This window comes from Alternaria arbusti (genome assembly GCF_024043155.1).
Source record: "Alternaria arbusti strain BMP 1465 chromosome Unknown scaffold_8, whole genome shotgun sequence".
Taxonomy (NCBI): domain Eukaryota; kingdom Fungi; phylum Ascomycota; class Dothideomycetes; order Pleosporales; family Pleosporaceae; genus Alternaria; species Alternaria arbusti.
In genome coordinates this window covers 847,791-871,679 of record NW_026249948.1, presented here as the reverse complement: position 1 = coordinate 871,679, position 23,889 = coordinate 847,791, and the positions used below count along the sequence as shown (strand labels likewise).

Sequence of the window (23,889 nt, the reverse complement as noted above, 5' to 3'; positions counted from 1 at the left end):
TTCCCCATCGCTGCCGGCTGCCTGGTGACTCCATCAACGGCACAGCGGCGAAGAGAGAACTTGGGCCCAACCTGGCACCAAGCTGCAAGACAAGAACCTTCCTGCGTCACCGCACGCAAAGCCCAAAAGTGAAGCAACCCAATACTCCCAGGGTCACCCTGCCCACCTCGCATAGAACGCCTCGCAAGAAGCATGTTCTTGACGCGATCGACAGAAAAGTACATCGATGAGACCGTTGAAGAGTTTTTCCACGACCGTGAACTCGCCGGAACCTTTGCATCGTGACGGAGCAGCACCTGCCCAACGTACTGAACACATCGCGGGCATGCATACTACAAGCCAGACCCTCGCTGCAAGTGCACTGTGTCTGACCTACTTCGATCGATTGAGACGTGCATCAGAGTACCGTGAAGATCGGGATAGTATCCAACAGGCTGCACCATGCAGACGTCCAAAGCACTGCCTTAAGAACCCAGTGCACACCCTCACCACCATCTGCATCCTTCCCACGACCCGCACCGTGAGACTCCGCCTCTTAGTCCAGTAGATCTGTCCTCCCATAGTGACCACACCACTGCCGAAACAAGCCACATTATCGCTATTGGACATGTCTCAGCTTCCCAGCGACTCACCACCTGGAGTGACTGTATGAAACGAAGCGACGTCCCGGCGAATACCCACTGTTCTCTCTCGCTCACCGGAGACGCATAGCTGCCGGTAAACACGGCTGGGCGATAACACTCACTGTACGTGGCCTCCCGTCTGTGTTTCAAAGAGGGGCGACACTGGGGGCCAGATGACTGCGCAAACATCGGTATCACTGTGCGGAAATAACATACGAAAGCGAGTCAGCAGAGCACACTGACGGTTAGAAATCAAACAACTGTCATTAACTAGTCGAACAACATGCCCGACTCCGATATGTAGTAGTGGTACAAAAGCAAACATGTGTACTGTCTTGGTCCAACTCAAACCAGGGACGACTCAACGCAAGCGAAACCCGACCGCCAACGCCACGCGATACGATGTGTTCTCTCAACCAAATGGCACTCTATGCTTTTCTTTTGGGTGTGATCAAACGATTCCGTACACCCTCTTCGCAATGAAGTAGCACATAAGACCGAAGGTGATGAGGCCTCCAGTAATGCACCAGAACCAGTTGAGGTTCTCGATATCTTGGCCAGGGACGAGACTGGGCTTGGTTAGCTTATCGTTCGCTCAGGGTCATACGTATTTTGACTCACCAGTTCATACCCCAGATACCGGTCACAACGTTCATTGGCAGGACGATCGTTCCGAGCACAGTAAGCTTGCCAAGAATATCAGACGTCTTCTCTTGACGTTCGTTCATCCTGATGTTGATCTGGGCAAGGTAGTTGCTGTGAGCACGAGAGAGGAGACTGGGAGGCTGATTAGTTTGTGGTCTATAGCAGTGCCGGGATCAACTTACTTCTCGTAATGACTCAGGTTGCCTGTCATGGTGACGATATGATCCTGGATATCTCCAAGATACATGCCAATCTCGTTGCGAGGTGCAATATCCCACTGCTCGTTGCATCGCTTCGCGAAACCCTTGATGACATCGGCCTTGTTACCAAGCAAGCGGTAGAGGCTCATAACCTTCTTTCTGCATTCACCCACACGTCGCAACATGTCTCGGCCGGTTTCTTGCTGTGACTTGATCTCGGGAGGCTCTTTGTAGTGCGGGTTGTTGTAGCTGTACGATTTCTCCTTCTCTGCTTCCTGTTCTTCTTCGCTCGAATGAAGTCGCAATATAGCCTCATCGATATCATCAACCTCTTCTTCGATCTTCTGGATCATAGGCGCGTACGCATCCGTGACATCGTCAATGATGGCATAAGAGATCCAGTCAGGTGACAATACAAGGTAGTCAGAAAGTTGGCGAATACGGCGGCGGACGTTGGCAGGATGCGGTGTCATAGAGAAGTGGAAGCTTATTACGCCTTCTCTGAACACAACAACATACAGGTTGACGGGCTCCAGGTAGTCCTCGCTGTTCTCATCTTGCTCAAAGGTACGGTAGTTGATGAAGTAGTAGTGCTTGAACAGCTCGACCTTTTCGCGTTGCTCTTGCATGAGGATGTCTTCCGAGGTCAATGGATGTATGCCAAACGTCTTAGAAATGACCTTCATCTCAGTCTCTGTGGGGGACATGACATCCAACCACCAGGCAGGCCGTGGGCCAAACCGCTTCGGTTTTTCGCCATTGGGCTTGTCGGGTTTTCCTGCATCCGTTGGACGCGGGGTTGTTGAGCGCGTCTGTTCTCCAGAAGAGTACTTGCCCTCGGCCTTCGAAGTCGAACGCGTTGTTGTGCGTGAGGAGTAGCCGCCGTTGGGGCCAGCATGCAGCATGTCATCTTCTGTGTCGGAAGAATCGCTGTCGTCGTCCAGGATCGGTGGATCAGGAACGAAGAGATTCCTGAAGCTCTGCCCAGGTTGCAAGAGTTCGCTGATGCTCTGGCTGTGAATGGTGTTGTCAAACGTCTCGTTGAAGTAGGTGAAACGATAGGGAGCGTCGCTGTCCTCGCGATGCCAGACGCGTCGTTTCGGACGGAGGCGTCCTTCAACCATAAGCGGTTCGCTAACCTTGCGCATGCGCATGCCTTCAATTGTCCGTTGTTCCTTCTCCTCGTGTGCCCAAGCTTGTAGAACGTCGAGATCGGGCCAGCGGCGCCGTCTTCGGCGAGTGGTAGGCTCACCGGTCGTGGGGGCGTTCATGTAATCTTCGTGTCCCATCTCAGACATGTCTTCGTGGGGGAAGCAGACATCTTCAAGCGCAGAACCAGTCATGCGGCGTGTGAAGTCGCCAGGAGTAGGTGGAGTGCCTGAATGGGCGGCCTCATCGATGTTAATAAGTGCGTCTCGGGATGCACTGTTGGACCTTCCTGGGTCGGACATGTGATCCAAGTCTGTCGGGAGCATGACATCGTCTAGACCGCTACTAGCCTCGAAGGCTGGGCTCGTAGGTACGGATGGGGGGTTGTTTACGTCGTAGTCGTCGAGGTTGGTTGTAGAGTGGTGGTGTTGAGTGAACAGATCCGGCCTGTGTTCTGGCATGGGCATGTGCTTGAAGCTCTTTGCGGAGTTCTTGCTTCCTCGGCGAGGCTTGCCGTTGTTGGAGCCATAGCTGGTGGATGTCCTGATGTCGCGTTGAGACGAACCCATGAGTGGCGTTCTATCATCCGCATCGTCTTCGCCATCACTGTAGTGCTCCTCGGGAGTATGCGACAGGCGTGAGCGGCCGTAGGAGTTTGCGGCTTGAAGCCGCTGGGGGGTGCTGACGCTGGGCTGACTTGCCCTCGGCTGGTACATGGACGTTACAGGCACGCTAGGACGACGCGTCCGAATGGTGGGCTGCTCGCGGTGGTCCAGCAGAGCCTCGCTCTCGAGGCTTGTGTTGCTGAGGTTGCTGTGGGTGCGGTAGAAGCCGTTGCTCCCTCGCGACTGCCCATGGCTGGCGACATTGGCCAGACTCGGGCGCTCCTCCATCATGGAGTCGCCTTGCGCGAGATCGGCTCCAGCTGCAAAACTCTGTCTCCTGTTTTTGCGCTTCTTACCACCGCGATGCGTCTTCTTCTTCTTAGGTGGAGCGGCTGCAGCTGCCGCATACGAAGGGCCGCTGGAGGTGGCAGCCGTGCCGGCGTCGGGGCCAGCAGGGCCAGACGGATTTGAGGCCATTACGGGAAAGCGCGTGGATCAAGATAACAATTGCAGTGTTAACGCTGTGTGACGGGGGTGTGCAGCAATGATGGGCCACTGATAAGTAGACACGCAGGAGTGTGGGTGGAAAAGCGCGTCGGAAGTGCTGAGTGTGGATTTGCTGCGAATCTCGTCCTGAATCTACCAGTGACGTTACTCGGTGTCCGTGCCCTGGAAGTGTGGGCCCGCCCGGGGGGTCTAGCCTCTCCAGCTTTGCAGTTCGCATGTGTGAACCATCCGGTGCATCTCGCGGACGCTGCTGCCAGCAACCCCATCTCTGTCGCCATCTCCGCGATAATGCCCTGCAAGCTGCATGTCAGTACGACGACTGGTTTGTACACGTTGGTGGCTGTTCTGAGCAACGGCTGTCGCGTGGTCAATTGCCGATTCGGGAACATGGCAATCCTGCATGCGCCATTGCTTCGCCCTAGCACTCGATTTGGCGCTATTACGCTTGTTTTCACTACCCCGACCTCTAATGGTAATTCCGTGCGTCACTAGTCATCAATAGATTAGAAAGAGCAAGGCACACTTCTCGATCAAACAATTCCATACCTGGGTATCTCTCTGGCCTCAGCACACCCCGCGTCAAGCTGCATATCGAGTGGCACTGCAGTGCGATAACAGCTTGGTTTGTCATTGGTAGCTCTACACCTACAGAACGTAGCGAAATCTTGGGCCATAGTTTTCGCCTAGTTCCCTCTTGCTCCCACCGGTTTCCCTTTGCTGCGCCAATGTCCCGTACTTGCGATCCAACTTCTTGTTCTCCCACGCGAGAATTGTTCTCAGCAAAAGAGATAACAGGCAGAACAGAAACATGAACCCAGCACATACAGATTGGCCCTTGACGTACAATGGGCCTTCTGATGTGGGATACAATCGGGTCCCCAGCAGAGGTCCGCATTGGCCAATCAAGTTCAAAATAACTATTCCTGTACCCCTCCGAGTATCGCTGCCTTGGTTGTTCGTGACCCAAGGCAGTACATTGCCTATAGCTGGGAAAATACCAGCAGCAGCCAGAAAAACTCCGAAATATCTCGCTCCTACGCTCTTCGTGGTTGCCAGGATGACATAGCCAATCCCTCCAATGGCCGTGAGGATAGCGATCATGATACCTCGCTGTTGCGTCCGATCTGCGATGTAGCATGTGGCGATTACTGTGAGGAAGGACAAGAAGAATGGCGGTGCTGTGAGGCCCTGCGCATTGACCTTCGAGAAGCCCATTTCGTTGAGGATCGTGGGAAGGAACACCGGCAATGACGAGAATGCAACGTTCCCGGAGAAGTACATGAGCTTTTATTCAGGTCAGTTAAGTACCACGACATCGCGTTGTCAGACTTACACCGAGTATCCAGCCTTTTAGATCCATCAGTCCCTCCAACATCTCTTTCCAGTTGATAGCTCCAATTCTTGTTCCAGCGCCAGCCTGTGCCACACCACGAGCTCTTGCAACCGCCTTTTCCTCTTCGTTCAGGAACTTCGCCTTTTCCGGACTGTCTGGTAGGAAGAAGAAGGCAACAGCAGCCATAACGACTGTAGGTAAGCCTTCTACCAAGAACAATACGCGCCATTTCGCCATTCCAGGATTACCGCTCGTAATTCCATACGCTAGAGCACCTGCGAACGTGTTGGCTAGCGGCGCAGCCGATAGGAACAACCCACACCTAAGCCCAAGTTCATGCCTCAGGTAGAAGAATGAAAGCAGAAATGGCACGCCTGGCCCATATGCTATCTCTGCAGCTCCCATGAGGAACCGCAGTGCCATCATCCCTCCCCATGAAGTTGTCGCAGCTTGTACGGTCGAAACGAGGCCCCAGACGAAGACGCAGCCCGCGGCCCAAATATGCGGTGGTACGACTTTCCACATGATCGCGAGGAATCCGAAGACGATGTACGAAATATAGAATATGGTAAGTAGCCACTGGTACTGCGAACTACTCAGATCGAGGTCTTCTTCCATGCCCGCAATTCGCGCGTTGCTGATGTCACATTAGCCATGCTTTCTCCATTGTAAAGATGTTCTTCATACCCAATATTTGACCGGTCGAGGAATGCCAGCAGATACAATGCCGATAGCAAAGGAACGATGTGGGTATCCAATTTCCGTCGCACGCGCTTCTCGATCACCGGGTCAATCTCGTCTTCCACCCGTGCAGCTGGCCCAGCTTCTGCGTCTCCCTCTCCCTCTTTCATCATCTCGAACTTCTTCTCCTCATTCTGGTCCACGCTCTCCGGGTCTTTCGAGGTGAAGAAACGCATCTCAATCGGCGCACAGTCTCAAAGTAAGGTGTAGTACAGCAAGAACGGCAGCGCGCGGGCGTGCGGCAGGGGAGGCGAGCATATAAGCACTACAAGACTCATGTCGAAGCTTAACCAAATGCCGAGATCGGTACGACTCCACCCCGAAGCTTCATGATAGGCGGTCTGATGCGCTGTGTTGGGGATAAAGTGTGATGAGGTGGGGCTGGGCGGGGAGATCGACATTGGGGGATGCACATCGTGGACGGAACGGAATTAGGCCCGTACACCGCAGACCGGCCGAAATTCTCAACGAAGTAGAGTTCAGACTGCTACCTTCACCCTTGTGTTCGTCTGTGAGGCTGAACATGAGAAGGTCATAACGCTGTCACCCCACACAAAAGAGAACTGAACAGGTGCTTTGCAGGATACATTAAGGCAGCAAGAGAAAGATAAAAACGCACCAAGACGAGGTAGGCTTCCCGGTTATCTTTATTGACCTTCGTACGAAGTGTCTTTAGAGGCTTTGATTTTTCCCTCGAGTGGGGTGCTGCGATTATGCAAAGTACGCGAAGTACCCGTTCACGTGTACGTACCTACTACCTACCTATGTGGGTATCAGGTATCAGCATCACCAATGCCATCAACGATCAATCAACGACATTATGCCCACTCGTTTATCCCAGGGTACCGGGGCGACCAACATATGACGAGCCACACAATTCGTGCAACACCAACGACAGAAACGATGCCTGGACTATGCCATCACATGATGGCGAAAGCGATGATGAATATAACTCGTCGGGTATTACATCCATGGCCTAGAATACAGAAATTTGCAATGCGATATCATTCAAACCAATATCACCAGTATTAAGAGCTCATTCTCATACTCGTTTTCAACATACACATCGAATGCCATTTCAACACAAACTGAATGCTTACTACGCTACCAAAGTCTACATGTCCACTCCTAGCCCATGCGCAGTTCTCTAGCCGTCCAACCCTTCTGCGCTTTCTGGTCTCCATAACCTTTCCGAGCTCGCGTCTTCTTTAGATACGCTGCGTGCTAGAGAGCTGTCTTAAGTAAGCATGGTTTCTATACTGTTTGTAGCACAGCAGTGGATACATAGGAGAAAAACGTCAAGAGCATCTCACTAGGCATATTCAATTCCCAGATCAGTCAAGTATTTAGTAAGTATACTGGAACGGTACATGGCCATCACCATGATGGACTGAGTGAAGCAGTAACCAGATCCAATTCGTGTATCTGTCCAGATAAGATCCCAACACACCATATCATAATCTTACATCCAAAATCTTCATACCTCAATGCCGTATCCATCGCAATCCAAAGCAGACCCCCCGCTTCTTTTCTTCCTATATGGCAAGATGCGACATAGTCTGCCCTTGTCCAATCTGCGGCGCCGCCTTCGGCAACGGCTTCAACCTCTGCTGTTGTACCGGTGTCCTACTCGTTCCCGGCAGCGTATTCGTTCCAGGGTAAGCCTTCTTAGGATCAGGCTTCTTCTGCTCGGTGGGCGGTGTAAACGGCTTCGGTTGGCCAGGCTTGACTGCAGCCTTCTTGGTCGTCGGGTATGCGGGTTTGGGAAGGCCGTTGGTATCCGGGAAAGGCTTTGGAAGAGCCTTGTTGGCCGAGGGAGTTGCGCCGGGGCCCTTGAAGGGAGGGATAGATTTTGTGGCTCCGCCGATGGCTCTTTGTCCGCCTCCTACAAGGCCTCCGGTGGCTTTCGTGGCATTGTTCGTTACGGTGCCGACTGTGCTGTTTGCGCGGCCTATGACGCCTCCGGTGACTTTGGATGCGCCGCCTGTTACTCCTCCGACGGTTTTGTTCACACCTCCAACAGTTCCTCCGACAGTTTTCTTCGCTCCTCCCACGACACCATTGACCTGGTTGCCTCCTGGGTATTTCTTCGCGCCTAGAGGCGTTCCACTAGTAGTTGGCTTGTTGCTCGCAGGGGTCGAGTTGGAACGCTTGACTACAGGCTTTCGTGCTGTGGAAGGGAGGGCTTTGGCTGTGGGTTTGTAGGTTTGGCCGGTGATTGCGGTGCCGTAGCTTGTTGCTTTCTTCTCGATACCTGGGCGCATGTTAGTGAGTGCTCGAGGGGCATTTACGGGACGAGCAGCTTACCATTTCCCACACTTCTTCCACTGTTCTCAATCATATCCCCAGCCTTGATCAAGGCATTTCCACCATATTCACCCGCCGTCTTCTTTCCGGCATCTACGAAGCCCTCTACCGAGTTCCAGATGATGTTTGAGATGAAGCTCGTCATTGTATAGTATGTGTAGTGATCTCGCGACTGCAATTGATGTCGAAAGCTAGGTTCGACGGAGGAGCTATGGTAGTATCGAGAGAGCTCTCTAATTCTAGACTGTTGGACCCCAGATCATGTTCTCCGATGATGCATGGCCTTTGGCGCCACCGCAGCTTGAACCTGTTTCGCTACCCGTCGCATGCAGGGGGGTCGCTGCCGCCCCGCGTCAAATGACGTTATTGTGGCACAGCGAGGTGGACCTGAACCGAAGTCCTGGCTGGCGATCTTTTGATGCAGGTTTTTAGCTTCTGCATGTAGTAGCTTCCTACGGTAGCATGCCACCAGTACTCCAGGCGGTACAGCGTTGAGGCTGAGTATCACGGTGCAGTGGTGATGCTCGTATGTCAATTTATTATGTTTATCGTCAATCATACTATTCGTACAAAGCGCGCTGCTACAGTCAAACCCTTTTGATTACATATCCTCAATACCAATAGAAAAAAGAAACGCTCGTAACTACTCATTGCTTTGGACAAAAGTAACAAACTAAGCACCCTGTCTGGCCTTCTCAGCGCAGATCAGGGCGATGATGCGGCTCAACTCAGCGCTTTGTGCGAATTGCTCCTGCTTGGTCTTGTCGTCTACGTCTTCGCACGCTGCGATGTCGTTGCTGACTGTCAGCATACGGTTTTGGAGCGTGAGCAGCTTGGCAAGTGTGTTGTCGAGGAAAGGTGCGCTGAAGGTGATGTTGGTTGGTGAGGCGCCGTTGTTGGGCATGCGCATCTCGAGTTTCCTGGGTGGCTTCTTTCCCGAGTTGGACGGAGCAGACTGCTGTTGTTGCTGCTGTTGCGCTTGCTGTTGGGGCCTACCGCAGATTGTTAGCAAATGTACTTCTAGACCAGTGATTACGCGATAGGGGTCCATATTCAGGTCGGCAGTTGTGTAGTGCGGCCCTGATTTTCCACGCCGTCGCTACCAGAACCAAAAGAATGCCAGGGGAAAATTCAAGGAAGTTCGGACGACTCACTTCTCGCGCTCGACGAATGTCATGTTCTCTGCCATTTCGGCGACGCGGTTTGCGATCCTCGAAGCCATGATAGTGTATGGTGACATCTGAGGTTGCGAAGCTCCGTTCGTTGCGCCATTCGTTTGGGGCTTCTTTGCGCTCTGGGTAGCCTTCTTAGGAGCCCTTGAAGCGGTGGCCCTGTTGGTGGTGCGCTTGGCCGGCGCTGATGCTACTGAGGCTGCGGGCATGTTGGAGAGATGCGATGTGTGGGTTGGGATAAGTTCTGTGATGTGTGTCAGTCTCCAGCCTAAATGAACGTTTGAAGGCTGCTCGCGTGCACCACTCGAGTATGCGCCAGGGTCGACAGCTGTCAAAGTCGAACGTACCGTAGATGTGGTGCGAATATGGTGGTATTGTTAGAAGAGGGATGTGATTGAGACGCTTTGGAGAATTGGTATCTACTGCGGAGCGAGTATAGTGTTATTGAGTAGACCAAGAGACTAAGGAAGGGGTAACGGTGTGTCTCGAATATCTTGCTTGCTTGACTTGGTTGTACGCCGCCACACATAACGTCATGCCACGGCACGCTGACAGGGGTTGACGACGCGCAAGTGGAGCATCCATCTTGATCTCGAACCTGGACCCGTTAGCCTGCACTGACGTCGCGGGTAGCCCGTCACTGGTGCTGATAGTCGTGTTTGACGTTTTGGACTTCGATGTTCGCTCGTGTGCCAACTGTGGAAGATGTCGCCTGCTACTGCTACGAAGAAGCCCGTCGTTACCAAATCGACGGCTGTCAAACCCCCGGTGAAGAAGGCGACGGCTCCAAAGCCAACCCCAGCGAGCCAATCAGCATCCAAGCCCCCAGTACCAGCTGCTGTTAAGAGGAAGAAAAAAGATGACCTCGGTGCTGGATTGCGGATCTCGAAAGACAATGTCGAAGCGCATCCGGCTGGACCACCGCGCTTTGGCGAGTTGACACAGGCAGAACGAGCTTTCACGTTAGCCTCGACGTTCTTGTCCGGCGTTCTGGCGTAAGCACGTCCATGCCCACCTCCAGATACACCCAACTAATACCTGACAGTATAAGCGCATCCCAATTCCTAGGCGCACCGCTAAAGTTGATTGACCCGCAATTCTACGATGGGTACATGGCATATACCAAAGAATGCTTCGCCATCCTGATCACCTGCCTAACCCAATGGTGGGCTCCGACTGTCGTTCGTGTATCTGGCGACTCCAGCATGGTCGGCCAACTTATCAAACGCAAAGATGGATCGTTGCAATGCAATTTTGCAGACCGCATGGTGCTCATGGCAAACCATCAACTTTACACTGACTGGCTGTATATATGGTGGATCGCATATACGAACAACATGCACGGCTTCATCTACATCATTCTGAAGGAGTCGCTGAAGAACATTCCGATCATTGGATGGGGCGCCCAGTTCTACAACTTCATTTTTCTGTCTAGAAAATGGGAAGAAGACCAACGCACATTCAAGAAGCATCTCAGCAAACTAAACAAGAAGGGAGACCCCATGTGGCTTATCATATTTCCTGAAGGAACAAACCTGTCAAAGACTACACGCGAAAAGAGCCAGCAGTGGGCTAAGAAGAATGGTTTGCAGGACATGAAGCATCAGTTGCTCCCACGCAGCACTGGTCTCAAGTTCTGCCTGAATGAGTTAAGGGAAACAACGGATTGGCTGTATGACTGCACCATCGCTTACGAAGGCGTACCGGAAGGTCAGTTCGGTCAAGATATCTTCACTCTGCGCTCTTCTTTCTTCGAAGGCAGGCCGCCGAAGTCAGTTAACATGCATTGGCGACGGTTCCACCTCGACGATATCCCATATGAGAACACACACGCTTTTGAGGTCTGGCTGAGGAACCGTTGGAGGGAGAAGGACTACATGCTTGAGTACTTCAGTCGCCACAACCGCTTTCCCGCAGAAGATTTCTGGAAGAACCACCTGGATATGGACACCAAGAGTGAGAGTAGCAGAGGCGGAAACAAGACCATCCGAACCGTGCCACGGCCAGCAGTACAAATCGAAACCGAAGTCAAGAGCGGCAACTGGAATGAGTTCGTCAAGATCTTCGCCCCAATAACTTCCGTCATGATGGCTCTAACCGTAGCCTACGGTGCCTCACCCGAAGACCTACCCATACCCGGCGCCAAAGAATTCTTCCAAACCCACATGAAAACACTCCTGGGTCAAGGCGGCGAAATGAAAGGCCTCCCAAGCCCCGAGCAACTAGAAAAGATGATAGAAGGCGCCGCACAAATGGGCGCAGCCCAAGCCGCAGGACCAAAAGAAGTACCTGAAGTACAACGCCTAACCCAAGAAAACCTCGCCAAACTAGTCAAAGAAACAGCTATCGCAAGCGGCGCTGTGATGCCCAACGGAATGAGAAGAGCAAGCACAGCACTACCACCACCAATGACGAAGACGCTACAAACGCCCACTGCCGCTACCCCAGCAGTAAGGCGAGCCCAAAGCGCGGTAAACCTCCCAACATCCTCAGCAAAGAAACCCACAGCCACTGCACCTAAACCAGGCACCGCCGCACACGCCCGAGCGAACCCCGCGGCAGCAACCAAGAAACTCACTCCGCAACCTACAGGTCCCATGAAAGAGATGATGACAGCCTCAGGCGTCATGATCAAAGTCCCCCAAACCGAAGTCGAACAAGCCAAGAAAACAGGCACGCTGACCATGGCGAATGGCGTCAAGATCAAAGTGGGCAAAGAGGAGATTGAGAAGGCGCAAGAGAAGAAGGGGACTACGTTCATGACGGCAGGCGGTGTGCCCATCAAGGTGACGCCTAGTGGAGCTGTTCAAGTGCCTGAGAAAGTGAGCAAGGGGCAGGCACCGGCTGTGAAGAAGACGGGTGATTTGGCGAAGAAGATGGGTGCTGTGTCTGCGCCGGCGAAGAAGACGCCTGCTAAGATAGGGGGTGCGACGAACGGGGCTGCGAAGAAAGGTTCGCCTGCGAATGGGGCGGCGAAGAAGCCGGCTGCTGCGGCTCCGAGGAAGCTTTGAGATGACTGTTATGAGGATAAGGGTATGGGGTTTTTTTTTGGGTATAGTATAACCAGGGTATTTGTTTGGCGTTGAACCAGTATACATAACTAGGTCTTGGATAATTTGTTTGTATGTAAGATATCAGCATGCCATCATTGGATTTGAAGCAAAATAGCCTATCCCATGCACCGATACAGTGTTACAAGGCCCCCAGTCTCAATCGGCATGCCAAAAAGAACCCGTAACCTCAGACACCGATCTCACTAACCGCTATACCAAGTCGTCTTCTTGACCTGCGTATCCATCCACTCTGATCGTTCAAGCACTCGTCCATCGTTCGTCCTCGCACCACTAAACGAAAACAGAGTTAATACCTCAATCCAATCATCGGATTGACCAGAAAACATGGCGAAGAAGGAAGATCCAAACTGAACATCCAACAAGATTGTGAATCAAATCCCGTGAAATGGCAACCCATAGATCGTCGTAGCGGGTGCCACCGCAACAACGCGAAAATCCATGTACAGCAAACATTACCTCTTCTTCCTCGCAGCCTCTTCTTGCTGTAACTTGTGCATCTTGGCTCTAGCGCTCTTGCTGCCACCCAATTTGGGTCCTGTGATGGGAGGTGGCGCACCCTTGACAGGAGGGGCAGGTGGTTTACGGGCTTGTTGTTTCGCTTCCATGGATTCGAAGTATTCGTTGCGGAACTGCTCGACGAGGGCGTCGTCGGTGTTGGTGGAGGTGTTGGCGTGGGGGTTTGCGGGGGTTGTGGAGTCGAAGAAGTCGACTGGAGATGTTAGTATGGACGTCGTGTGAGAAGGGGTAGGGAACCTACGTTTAGCTTCTTTGAGTACGGCTTCAACCATCTGGTCGCGACGTTTGTCTTCTTCTGTCTTGCCGTTGGCTTTGGGCTTGCGCCACGCGTAGCCGTACTTGTCTCGTCGCGCTTTGCTTGCTGGCGGTTCTGGCTCGCCCTTGTCCCATCGTTTCCAGGCTTGTTCGGTGCGCGCCGCAGCATCAGGACCTAGGTCTACTTCCTGAAGCTTGCCTTGGCCTGCCGCCAACCGGTTGCTGTGTTCGTTGTCCGCGGGAGTCTCGGTGCTACTGGTCGCGCCCTGTGTCGATGAACTGGTGGTGAAGGTATGCCGCAGATCTGGTGCGATGGCTGCTACAGAAGCCTGGAGGTGGTTTGGTATGGGCCAGCCGTACTGGCGATAGTTCTTTTCAGCCATGCGAGCTTCTACATATTCCGACCTGGCACATTAGCCTCCATGCTTGACGGTGCCCTCATTCGAGCCTGCTGTAATCTGGCGACGAGTCCACTCACATCTGCTTGTCATCGCGATCTACCACCTGTCCCGTCTGCGCGACGAAGCGGCTGGTATACTGGTCTGGCCGGGGCGCTTCTACTTGCACCACCTCTGTCCGCGGCGGCTCTGCTTTGCGCGTAGTTTCCTTTAGTCGGTCGCGGGGCCGCTTTCTGTTGCGCAGTATCTCTTTCAGGTTCGGCACCGACTCTTCTTCATCCTTGGCTCCGGTCGGCGAGACAGGCGCGTCGTTGGGAGTCGCCGCAACGGGCGTATGCGAGGCGGAAACAGTAGGCGCATCGTCTTCGGTATAGACGCGCTTTGGGTGCGCGATCTTGCGGCGCTTGAATCGTATAGCGGGGACTGCCTCGTCTTCTTGAGCCGTCGACATGCTGGGCACTTACGAGAGAGTCGGGAGTGAAGCGTGGGTTGGAGAGGTAGAGTTTCGGAGGACGACCTGGGCCGAGGCGTGAACCACCCAAGGGTCCAAAGCGTCATAAGCCCTTTCACTTGTACCTAAACTTCATGACGGAGGCTAAACATGGTTCGCATAACTAGAGCATCATCTACGTACATCTGGATTTAGACGCCATGTGGGGTTGCAGGAGCGCAATAAGACTGCGATACCCTTTCATGCATGCATCATACGACGATTAACAGACGTAGAGCACCTACATGGCGTGACACTCAGCTCATAAGACCATCACGTAGCCGACTTCCACTGTCGCGTATTACAATTAAGATAGGCCTAAGTCCATCCTCTTCAGCAGTTGCGTCTGCTGCTACTTCGTTACACATCACATCACAATTCAACCCCATGGCTTCGCATTAAGAATTTTGTTCATTGCGATAAAACACATGTACTCTCAGCCTACTATACAGGAAGCCAGCCGCCGTAACGCTCAAACGCCCAAGTCATACCCGGTACATTGAGTAGCGAAAGACTGAATGCAGGTAATATCAGGAAACTTCCTCTCCATCCTTCCTTCTCGTCCCCTTGGTATCATTTTACATCATCATTGTCATCGTCCTCCCTAAGCCGTCGCTGAGGAAACAGTCTCAATCTCCACCTTTGGCAGCGGCGCCGACTTGCCGCCAAGGTCCGTTTGCCGTGCGTTGGGGTTCTTGGTGTAGTAGTTGGAGATGGCGGATTTGATGGCGTCTTCAGCAAGCATAGAGCAATGCACTACAAGCAGTTAGTAATCTAGTCCTGGTTCTCGCTTTCGTATTGTAGATACTCACGCTTTACAGGTGGTAGGCAAAGCTCCTTTGCAATCTCTGTGTTCTTGATCCTCGACGCATCCTCCAGTGTCATGCCCCGGACCAATTCGGTCAGGTAACTCGAACTCGCAATCGCGCTACCGCATCCGAAAGTCTTGAACTTGACATCGCTGATGGTGTTGCTGTTGGGGTCGACACGGATCTGGAGCTTCATGACGTCGCCACATGCGGGTGCGCCGACTAGTCCAGTACCGACATCGTTGTCTGTCTTGGACATGGAGCCGACATTGCGAGGCTTGTTGTAGTGGTCGAGCAGTGCTGCGAATGTTAGCTGAGCGTTCTCAGATATAATTAGTCGGAGATGGCGGTGCGATGACGAGGTGATTCCGATCGGACTCCCGTGTCGCCACCACATCGATTTTCCGAACGACATGAAAGAGCGACTTATCTTTCTCGTGGTACTGCCGCCGACCGACTGCTGAGACTGCGGGTGCTGCTGTGCGAATGGGCGAAACGATGCTGGGCCTGGCGGCGGTTGCGAGCACTCTTCCTGCCTGAGCGGGCACTGCTGCTGCGACTCTCCTGAACATGGCTGCGATCGATGTGTGTGGTGTTTTGAGGATTGGTAGTATCTTTGGTGGGTTTTGGCAATAGTTTGGGTAGCGGTTGGATGTTGGTGTAGGTGTAGCGGAGGTGGATGGGGACGGACAATTGAAGTAATGATGAAAAGCCACGCCCGGCCGCCGGCGACGTAATGTCCGTGCGCGCACATACCCCACACTTATCATGGAATCATCTCGGAGAACCGCTCCAGATCACCGGCGAACGAGTGCTATCTCCGTTCGTCCTGCTATCAGATGGAACCTCAGCTTCATTCATATCGCCTACAGCCATGCTGATGCTATCTAGCAGCCTGCGCCGCAATGCTCCCAATCCGCTCTCGTTTCGCCGTTTCATCAATGCTAATGCTAACCCGACACAACTCCGCTTTCGCTATGCTAGTCCGTGGTGAGGGACCTAGACCCGCTGTCTTACAAACGTCGGAAGAAATACACGTAGGCAAACTTCTTCATCTCTTCAATGTCCGCCGCCTTGGCAACCTTCTCGTCATTGAAGAGAACCCATGACGCAGCCTGTTCGCCTGGCAACTGCTTGCGCACAAACGTAACGTAGTGTCTGTGGCGTGTTAGCGAATCTCCTTCCACAAGGGTCCAAATGCGGAAAACTTACCCGGCGTGTATCGAACTACCCTTGTGGCATACTATCGACTGGAGCTGGAAGTTTGCAGGCAGCGTCTCACTACCAGCCAACTTCTTCTCTGTTGGCTCCGCAGGTGCCTCGGAGCTCCCACCTTCGTCGAAGTCGCCTGGGGCATCGGGGTGGCTGAACAGCCAGTCGACAGCGCGCTCCATGTCACCACCCGTCTCCTTCAGAGCCTGGCGTGCCTGGGGGGCGTTGAAGCCCATAGCTCCTAGGTTCTCGATTTTTTCAGGGTCGAGAACAGATGCAGCGGCTGCGCCTCCACCAGAACCAGCGTTGAAGTCGACGGGGTCGTCGATATCTGGATCCTCCATATGTCCAATCAGCCAGTTCATCGCTGCTTCGGCATCTTCGTTACCAGTAGCATGTAGAGCCTTTTCACATCGAACTCTAGGGAATCCCATAGCCTCAAGCATCGAGAGTGCCGCCTCGTTGGGTGACCACTTCGAACTGCCCGACGCTCCTGTGTCTACATCTTCTGGGAGAAGCTCCTCTCCTTCTACTAAACCATTTGACTTGTAGGCGTCAAAGGAGAAAGCTTCATCGTTGACAATGACAGGAACATCCTGCTTGGTAGGCACCCAGTTGACCAGTTCAAAACGCCTAGCGTTGACGGCCAACACTGAAGGGAAGGTCTTGAACATGCTCCTCTTTGTGAAGCCATCCTTGCTGCCACATGCACCGCAAGTAAGCTCAACCAGCTCCTCGGCTGTGAAGATGTCGAGACACTCCTTTAGCGTGACTGACTCGAACTCTTCCTTTTCTTCCTTCTTGCCGTCGCTGTTGGTGACGTCCATCTGTGAGTCTTTCGGTATCCGTCGGATGGGGACCGGGATGGAAATGTTCTCCTGCTCGTCTGTCTTGTAACGAACGCGCTTGCAGCTGACACATTGTAGCCGCTGTTCCATAGCAAAGCGGAAAGCACCGACCGGGTCCTTATGAGGCTCAACGTGCTTGCTGCGTGAAACGAGTTGGAGTACGTGTAGAAGCAGTTCGAACGCGTCCTGTTGTCGCATAGTTGAGAACTCGGCGTGGCCTCGTCCGATCAGGTGCTTGAGCATGGCAGGCGCGAGGCCGCGCTGGTGTGGAACCTCTGGGTTGTGCTCATTGGTGATGACGTCGCTATCTGGCTTTGAGTATCGACCAGAAATCATGCCGTCTGCGATTTTGCGCATCTGAGTTTCCAAGTCCTCTGCAGGGAGTGGCGCCTCTGGCGGAGCTTCGTTGGGAAGGTAGTAACGGTCTTTGAACTCTGGAATGGAGAACAGGGCCTGCAGGGTGCTGTTCAGATAGCAGCTGTTGCCCAGGTTCTTCAGGCCCGTGAAGTCTGCTCCGAACAATGGCTGCAGTTCCTTGCCGTCTTCGGTCACCATAGCAAAGTCCCAGCGCAAGTTTTGCTCTACCTGCATCTCCGTAAGACTCTTCTCAGTCTTCACCCTGTCCTTAATGTTGATGCCCCAGTGTGCTAGGTGGTCCGGTAGTTCTGGATCGATGCGCTCTTCGTCACAGGCGTAGCAGTAGATGTCAGCCGTGCCATCTGCCGTGAGAGATCCGAGCTTGACTGCGACAGGATGGCCAGTCGACTTGGTGTGTCCAACACCGTGTGAGTTGCCACCAACGCCACCGAACTGCTGACGGCCACAACCCAGATTACCGCACGTCAAGCACAGCCAGAGGTTTTCGTTAAGCTCGCACTCTGAGCAGTGACCCAGGTTCTGCGATTCGATCTGTCGCGCCGCTTGTTGCTCCAGACAGAGAGTATGTTCGCATGCAGTCAACTCCTGTTCCCACGCCTTGACCTCCTGCTGCTTCGCGAACGTGTTTGCCTTGAGAACTGCGTCCACAATGTTAGGTAGTTTCCCCGAGCTCTTATCTACATCGTCAACGCCGCACTCGTAGCACTTGACTTGTGTTGTGGTATCGTAGCGGTCTGCCTCGGTCTCAGCTGCCACGGCAAGCTTGGTCATCTTCTGAGGAGGCTCATCGCGCTTGACCCTCTTTCGCGTGCGCTTGACATTGAGGACGAGGGGGTGGTTCGTGGACGACACGTGGAGGAGAGAGTGGTTGCGATCGCTGGTACATCCACCATTGAAACAGTAGAGGCACACATCGAGGCCCGTGGGATCGTCGATCGAGTCGAAGCACTGGGTGCAGTCTTCTCGGTACACAGACTGAGTTGGCCCGGGAGGGTGGAGCTCTAATGCATGTTAGTATTGCCTAGGTTGGGTATGTAGCTATAAAGCGTATGAGGGCGCCTGAAGCATGTTTGCCACCCTTATGTCTCTTGCTATTCGAGAAGGAGGACTGGAGATGGTTATGGGCGCTTACCGGGCGCGTTTACGTGCGTACAAGCCATGTTTGGTCGAGGTTGCAGTGGGCAAGGTACGATGTTGAAAGTCGCGACGTTTTGCACGTAAATTCGGTTGTTATGACATAGGCTAGGCTTCTAGAGCTCTTCCCCGCGGCGGGGCAAACAAAAGTGGGCACCTGCTACTAATACCAAAAGGGAGGCAGTCACCACGCGACAGCTCCACCCTTGACAAGATGTCATGTCTGAGTTCAGGCACAATTGTGTTGCTGTTTCTTAGTCTAAGACATCACGAGAACAAAGGCTAGACGTGAAAGGGTCTCGATGATTTCGTATATTAAGTATTACACAAAATACGCTATGAGAAGCACGCGTCTGTACTTATGCATGATCACTTATTTCCCCTGCTGCCGTGCGTTGACAGACCAGTTCTGGAACTGAGTGAACAGCACAGGCTGTAGCGGAGACTTCTTGTCCGTAAACCACTGCTTCTGCGTCTCAGCATAGACGTCCACCACACCAGCATAGTTTCCTTTGTCAAGACCAACGAGCACCTTGACCAAGTGTAGACTGGCAGAACCGCATGCATCTGCATGAACCTTCGAGCCGTTTCCTAGCTTCGCCTCCTCGTGGATACCCTTCAGCAGCTCCCATACATCCTCGACGTTCTCTGGCTTCGGGAGAGGTGCTTTGCGCTTCGTGCGGGTGTCGAAGAACGACTTGAGCATCTTAGCCGCTTTGTCTGCCGTCTGCTTGTTTGCGTTTGCTCGGGTGCGACGGAGTACTGGGAGGAGAATTTCCAGAGTGAGCGCGTTGGAGTATTGCTTCTCCATGTACACAGCAAGTAGATCCAGGACCCTTGACTTGAACTGTACGACATTCTGCTTTGCGTCCGTTCGCTCCTTCTTCTTGCTGGTTGTCTTGCTGCGCTCCTTGAAAATCTTGCTGAGATGTGGATCAAGCGCCATCATCTGGTCGTCATCCATGTCTGACTCGTCGGATGTTTCTTCTGCCGCCTCTCCGTCGATGGTCGGCTTCGAGGTCTGGAGGGTCATAGCGAGCATGTTGTCGAACTGAGTTAGCTCTGCGTCTTCCTCCTCGCTTGCGTCACTATCGTCATCATCAGAGCCTGACTCGGAAGCATCGTCGCTGTCCGGCTCTTCTCCATCAACCATCTCAACGTCTGAGTCGTCCTCATCGTCATCGCTTGAGCCTTCCTCCTCCGCGTCTTCATCGCCCTGATTGAACAATTCTTTCTGTCCTTCAAGGTTCTCTTCGGTATCCAGGATCTCTGTCAATGAGCGCAACCCTTCGGCACTGATCTCGGATGCGAATATAGAGAAAGCTTCTTCTCCGATTCGTCGGAACAACGTTCGTTCGTTTCCTGAGAAAGAGAGTACGATCTCGACGAAAGCATTCTGGCCATCGGAAGTTGAAGCTTTGCTCTTCTTCTTCGATGATGCCTTTCGTGACGCCTCGAAGGCTTTGTAGGAAGCATCGAGGTCGTCGAGCATCATGACAGCATCGCCCTCGCCGTTGTAGGCTTGCAGGAGGGTCAGAGAGTACAGAAGCAGAAAGCCCTGTGCTGCCATCTCGTTGCCAGCTATTGATCCCTGGTGACACTGCGTTAGTGAAAGGAAAAAAAAGCAGGAGATAGTATACATACTGTCGCAGAGATGGCGTCGATGGTGCTAAGCGCCTTCTCCATGGTACTCAGAACTGATGCATCTGCTTTGAAAGCAAGATCTAGCTTTGTAGACTTGCCGTTTCTCGCTCTTATCATATCCAAGACCATGAGGGCGACATCTGAACGAGCACCCAACTTTACGTCCAACAGCTTAGTCAAACAAGATGATAATCGCTCTTGAAACGTTGTGCGGCTGCGATCACTGATTGGAGGAAGAGGCATTTTCTTCGTATCCGCCTTCTTCGAAGGGACGAAATAAGCAAACTCCACCAATGTTTCCAAGATCTCTCGCAGCCAGTTGGACTTTCGGTCTTCTGCAGCGCCACCTTCCCGTAGGTGAGCGATGTCCTTCTTGAAGGTCTTCTCGTTGAATTTCTCGTATCGCTTGTACTGTCTGATCGTATTCAAAAGCAAGTCTGCAATGGCCTGGCGACGGGTGTCTGCAACGGCCTGTTCCTCGCTTTCTGGACGCAGGATCAATGACTTCAGATGGCGTACAATCTTCATCAAACTCTTGTCATCTGCAGACGCGAGAACCTGCTCCAGCGTTTTCGTCCTGGTGATCCGATCAAACTCGACGCTACCGTGTTTTGAGGTCAATGCGACAAAGATGGGAAGTGCTGTTCCATCTTCTTGCTCAACCCTGAGCTGAACGGAACTCAACGCAGCCAACGCAGCGGAATGAAGAAATCGGCCTTCTTTCTTGCTCTGATTGATCAAGGTGCGCATCAGATTGAGGCTGAACAAGGCAGAGACAGCCCATTCCGGCACACGTGTGATCATGCTGCTTAACAGCTTGAACCCCCAGGCTTTACGTTCATGGGATGCCGAGGAAGAGAACAGACTGCTGTCTACAGTATCGATCCAGAACTGCGGGAATTCTGTCTTGTCCTTGGAACTACTCTTACTGTGTTCATCTCTTCGCAAGATCTCGGCAAAGACCAAGTCCCAGGCGAAAGACGGGTTCGAGCTCGTGGTTCCGGTCTTAATGGTTTTTTCTTCGCCATCTTCCGATTCGTTCTTGTTGAAGTCCTCCTTCAGAATCTTAGCAAGTCGCGAGCGTTCCTTCCTTGCCAGAGGATCCTTGTCGTGCCAAACGCTTTCAGGCAATGTCGCTGGGTAACTTGCCTGGACGGTAAGCCACACAGCTACACCTTCAGGCGTAGAAACGAGCTTGAACGTGTTGAGACGTTCGAGTATCTCCTCGACACATTTCTCGTACTGCGATTGGCCTTTCAAGCTCCTCACTGCTTCGACGAGGACCATGCCGCATTCTTCCCGGAGCCAGGGAATGTCGCGTGCCATTCGATAAACATTGTCCAAGAGCTTGTTCCAGGCATCCAGCGAAAGTTCCGGTTCGATAAGTATCGATGATTGCATGATGGCCTTGAACCCAAAGAGCTTTCCGATGGTATGATCCCGTTTTTCCTGTACTTGTTAGCATTGCGACATCCAACGCGCCCATGTTCCTACCTTTCCTGGCACGTTGCCCTTGGCTTTGGTCTTCTCCTCTACCATCTTGATGACAGCCGCCACATCAAGTTGCGAACCTTCGATAGACTCCTGCTTTACTGCAAATAGTTGTCGCAATAATTCGGTGAGCGTGAGCGAGAATCCGACCCTGGCTGCTTTGCGCTGACTGCAAAGACCTTTGACCAGGCGTACTAACGCGTCCTCCACATCTTTGGGCTCTGGCTTGTTTTCGGGCGAGAATTTGACGATGATCTGTTTGGCGGCTTCAAGACGTACATCGTCTTCTTCGGCTGCCAGGTCTGCGTAAAGCTTAGAGAGCTTCACCTTGTCCGAATTACTTTCTCTGCGCCGCTTCGCCGGAGCTTCGTCAACCTTCTCGCTTTGATCCACCTCGCGCTCCCTCTTGGGTAACTTGCTGCCCATCTTTTACTGATTTCCTGGAGAGTGTATTGGATGTTGTCGCAACGCGACTTCCGCGAAAAGTCGAGCACGGCTCTAGGAAAATTTGGATGCTAACCGAAGATGGACTAGTTGGACAGGGTCCAGCCAACGCGAAATCCGCTTGAACTGCATGACGTCGGAAGCACGAGAACCCTACGCATACCCATACACCTCATACAAGAAATAACCTGAACAGGCCTGCAGACTACATCAAGACAAAAACCTGCAAAGTGGGTGACCCAACGTCAACGTAGGCTCTAGGGTGTTCAGTTTTTTCCTAGGTCGGCGTGCATAGGAAATTCGACATTACAATTAGCGGAGTCTTGCACCACGTCTGCTGTCTGATATGCTACTGAGTTATCCAGAAATCGAGTACGTAGGTCTAGTTAGAACATCATACAATGCACAGTATCACACAATAGAGAAGATATTATAGTCATTACCGTCAAAAGTGACGACCTTGCTATCAAATTGACCTGGTCTGCTCTACGTATGTTGGAGGTGTACATATCAAACACATCCTGATGGTTATGATCAAAAATCATCGTCATCGAGGCCCTCGAAGACTCCGATTGCCTTTGGACGGTAGGTGGTCGGAGGTGGAGCCTGTTCTAGAGCCGGTCTGCTCGGAGACTGTGCAGCCTCATCTTGTGCAGACGCGTCTTGTGCAGCCGCCTCGCTCTGTCCCTGCTCTTGCAACGCCTTCTCCCTAGCCGCGTCCAAATGTGCAGGTATATTGAACTCGTCTAGGTTTTTGCCCTTCTACACAAGGAGATAGGAGTTAGTGTGTGTCTCGTGTGAATCTTGGACGTGCCAAACATACCTCTCGCCAATACTGGAGGCTGAATAGAGCGCCCGCGCGGATCTTCTCGTTGCTGGGCCAGGGGTACCATGGCAGGTTGCTAGCCTTGAGCTTCTTCAGCCATTCTTCTTCCTCTGGGGTGATCTCGAGCGCAGGGCCAGCAGCATCTTCGCCTTCCTTCTGCCCTTGCGCAGCTTCACTTGCTGGTGCTATTGTCTCTGGTGCGAGAGCAGGGGTATTGAGGCCATTAGTAGGAATGCCGCTTGAGCCGACCTCATCGTCCTCCTTCTCCTTGTCTGCGGCAGGTACGGGTTCACGGTATGTTGGCGGGACGGTGTGTCGGGAGATGTTGGTCGCGTATTGGAGGAGTTCGTCGAATGGGACGGCGCGCGAGTCTTCGGGGAATGTTGTCACGGTTGTGTCAAAGAGCTCATGGCGCAGTTCTGCGAGCTTCTTGACGGACGTCTTGAGCTGGTCTTCGAGCGCATCGGCTTCTGCGCGGAGGGTTTGGATGCGAATGTGATTTGCCTGGTGTTTGGCGACTGCAGTGCGTCAGTCGTCAATGTCAGCAGACGTGGGTGTTCGCGTACGTTGGTCCAGGCCTTGACTGAGCTCGTCGTCAGCAGCTAGCAGATCGACGGCAGCTTGCGTGGCCGGGTTGTAGGCAGCGATTGAGTCGACCAAGGTTGTCAAGGCCTTCTCGACGCGTTCGAATTGTTCGTTCAGGACGTCTTCCATGGTTGCGTGGTGGGGACCAGCTGTGCCGTCGACAATGGAACAGCGCAGGGTCAGCGAACGTGGATCGGGTGGAGCACGCGCATACACGTGACGTGAAGAGGCATGCGCGGTGGGCGATGGGATCGTAGGGCTGGCCGTGTATGCAGGTTGCGCGCCAGACGGGCGGAGCTGAATGGCCAGCGAGTGCAGCGCGGCATTCACATTACAGTCGTGAAACCGGGCCTTCAGGCGCGAATCACCCACGGGCGCTTTTGCTAGACTCGCGGGGTTGCCCGCCTTCGATGCATGCGAAAGCGGGACATGACGAAGCGGCCAGGGCTGCCAGGGCCCTCTCGGCGTGGCCGCTATTTGCGTCGACGGGCTGGAAGCCGAGC

At 53.1% G+C, this 23,889-nt stretch overlaps 10 protein-coding genes across 10 annotated transcripts; 1 reads left to right on the top strand and 9 right to left on the bottom strand.

Annotated features, from left to right (window-relative positions):
* Window positions 1-1,074: 1,074 nt before the first annotated feature.
* Window positions 1,075-3,699, bottom strand: J4E86_006670 (uncharacterized protein; the record flags this gene model as incomplete). The annotated part of the gene is made up of 3 exons (XM_051447195.1): window positions 1,075-1,192; window positions 1,245-1,400; window positions 1,451-3,699. 3 exons carry the CDS (start codon window positions 3,697-3,699, stop codon window positions 1,075-1,077), a joined length of 2,523 nt encoding a protein of 840 aa, XP_051301680.1.
* A 675-nt stretch (window positions 3,700-4,374) lies between these two features.
* On the bottom strand, window positions 4,375-5,979 carry J4E86_006669 (uncharacterized protein; the record flags this gene model as incomplete). The annotated part of the gene is made up of 3 exons (XM_051447194.1): window positions 4,375-5,013; window positions 5,063-5,699; window positions 5,750-5,979. The coding sequence occupies 3 exons, from the start codon at window positions 5,977-5,979 to the stop codon at window positions 4,375-4,377; spliced, it is 1,506 nt and encodes a 501-aa protein (XP_051301679.1).
* A 1,359-nt stretch (window positions 5,980-7,338) lies between these two features.
* J4E86_006668 (uncharacterized protein) lies at window positions 7,339-8,255 on the bottom strand (the record flags this gene model as incomplete). Its single annotated transcript, XM_051447193.1, has 2 exons — window positions 7,339-8,057; window positions 8,111-8,255. The coding sequence occupies 2 exons, from the start codon at window positions 8,253-8,255 to the stop codon at window positions 7,339-7,341; spliced, it is 864 nt and encodes a 287-aa protein (XP_051301678.1).
* A 528-nt stretch (window positions 8,256-8,783) lies between these two features.
* Window positions 8,784-9,491, bottom strand: J4E86_006667 (uncharacterized protein; the record flags this gene model as incomplete). Its single annotated transcript, XM_051447192.1, has 2 exons — window positions 8,784-9,102; window positions 9,265-9,491. The coding sequence occupies 2 exons, from the start codon at window positions 9,489-9,491 to the stop codon at window positions 8,784-8,786; spliced, it is 546 nt and encodes a 181-aa protein (XP_051301677.1).
* A 496-nt stretch (window positions 9,492-9,987) lies between these two features.
* J4E86_006666 (uncharacterized protein) lies at window positions 9,988-12,293 on the top strand (the record flags this gene model as incomplete). The annotated part of the gene is made up of 2 exons (XM_051447191.1): window positions 9,988-10,277; window positions 10,328-12,293. The coding sequence occupies 2 exons, from the start codon at window positions 9,988-9,990 to the stop codon at window positions 12,291-12,293; spliced, it is 2,256 nt and encodes a 751-aa protein (XP_051301676.1).
* A 515-nt stretch (window positions 12,294-12,808) lies between these two features.
* Window positions 12,809-13,976, bottom strand: J4E86_006665 (uncharacterized protein; the record flags this gene model as incomplete). Its single annotated transcript, XM_051447190.1, has 3 exons — window positions 12,809-13,065; window positions 13,114-13,532; window positions 13,606-13,976. 3 exons carry the CDS (start codon window positions 13,974-13,976, stop codon window positions 12,809-12,811), a joined length of 1,047 nt encoding a protein of 348 aa, XP_051301675.1.
* A 643-nt stretch (window positions 13,977-14,619) lies between these two features.
* On the bottom strand, window positions 14,620-15,396 carry ISU1 (iron-binding protein; the record flags this gene model as incomplete). The annotated part of the gene is made up of 3 exons (XM_051447189.1): window positions 14,620-14,771; window positions 14,828-15,124; window positions 15,279-15,396. 3 exons carry the CDS (start codon window positions 15,394-15,396, stop codon window positions 14,620-14,622), a joined length of 567 nt encoding a protein of 188 aa, XP_051301674.1.
* A 441-nt stretch (window positions 15,397-15,837) lies between these two features.
* J4E86_006663 (uncharacterized protein) lies at window positions 15,838-18,422 on the bottom strand (the record flags this gene model as incomplete). The annotated part of the gene is made up of 3 exons (XM_051447188.1): window positions 15,838-15,982; window positions 16,037-18,263; window positions 18,395-18,422. 3 exons carry the CDS (start codon window positions 18,420-18,422, stop codon window positions 15,838-15,840), a joined length of 2,400 nt encoding a protein of 799 aa, XP_051301673.1.
* A 347-nt stretch (window positions 18,423-18,769) lies between these two features.
* Window positions 18,770-21,957, bottom strand: J4E86_006662 (uncharacterized protein; the record flags this gene model as incomplete). The annotated part of the gene is made up of 3 exons (XM_051447187.1): window positions 18,770-19,987; window positions 20,041-21,489; window positions 21,535-21,957. 3 exons carry the CDS (start codon window positions 21,955-21,957, stop codon window positions 18,770-18,772), a joined length of 3,090 nt encoding a protein of 1,029 aa, XP_051301672.1.
* A 552-nt stretch (window positions 21,958-22,509) lies between these two features.
* On the bottom strand, window positions 22,510-23,515 carry J4E86_006661 (uncharacterized protein; the record flags this gene model as incomplete). Its single annotated transcript, XM_051447186.1, has 3 exons — window positions 22,510-22,737; window positions 22,799-23,319; window positions 23,368-23,515. The coding sequence occupies 3 exons, from the start codon at window positions 23,513-23,515 to the stop codon at window positions 22,510-22,512; spliced, it is 897 nt and encodes a 298-aa protein (XP_051301671.1).
* Between the last annotated feature and the right edge of the window lie 374 nt (window positions 23,516-23,889).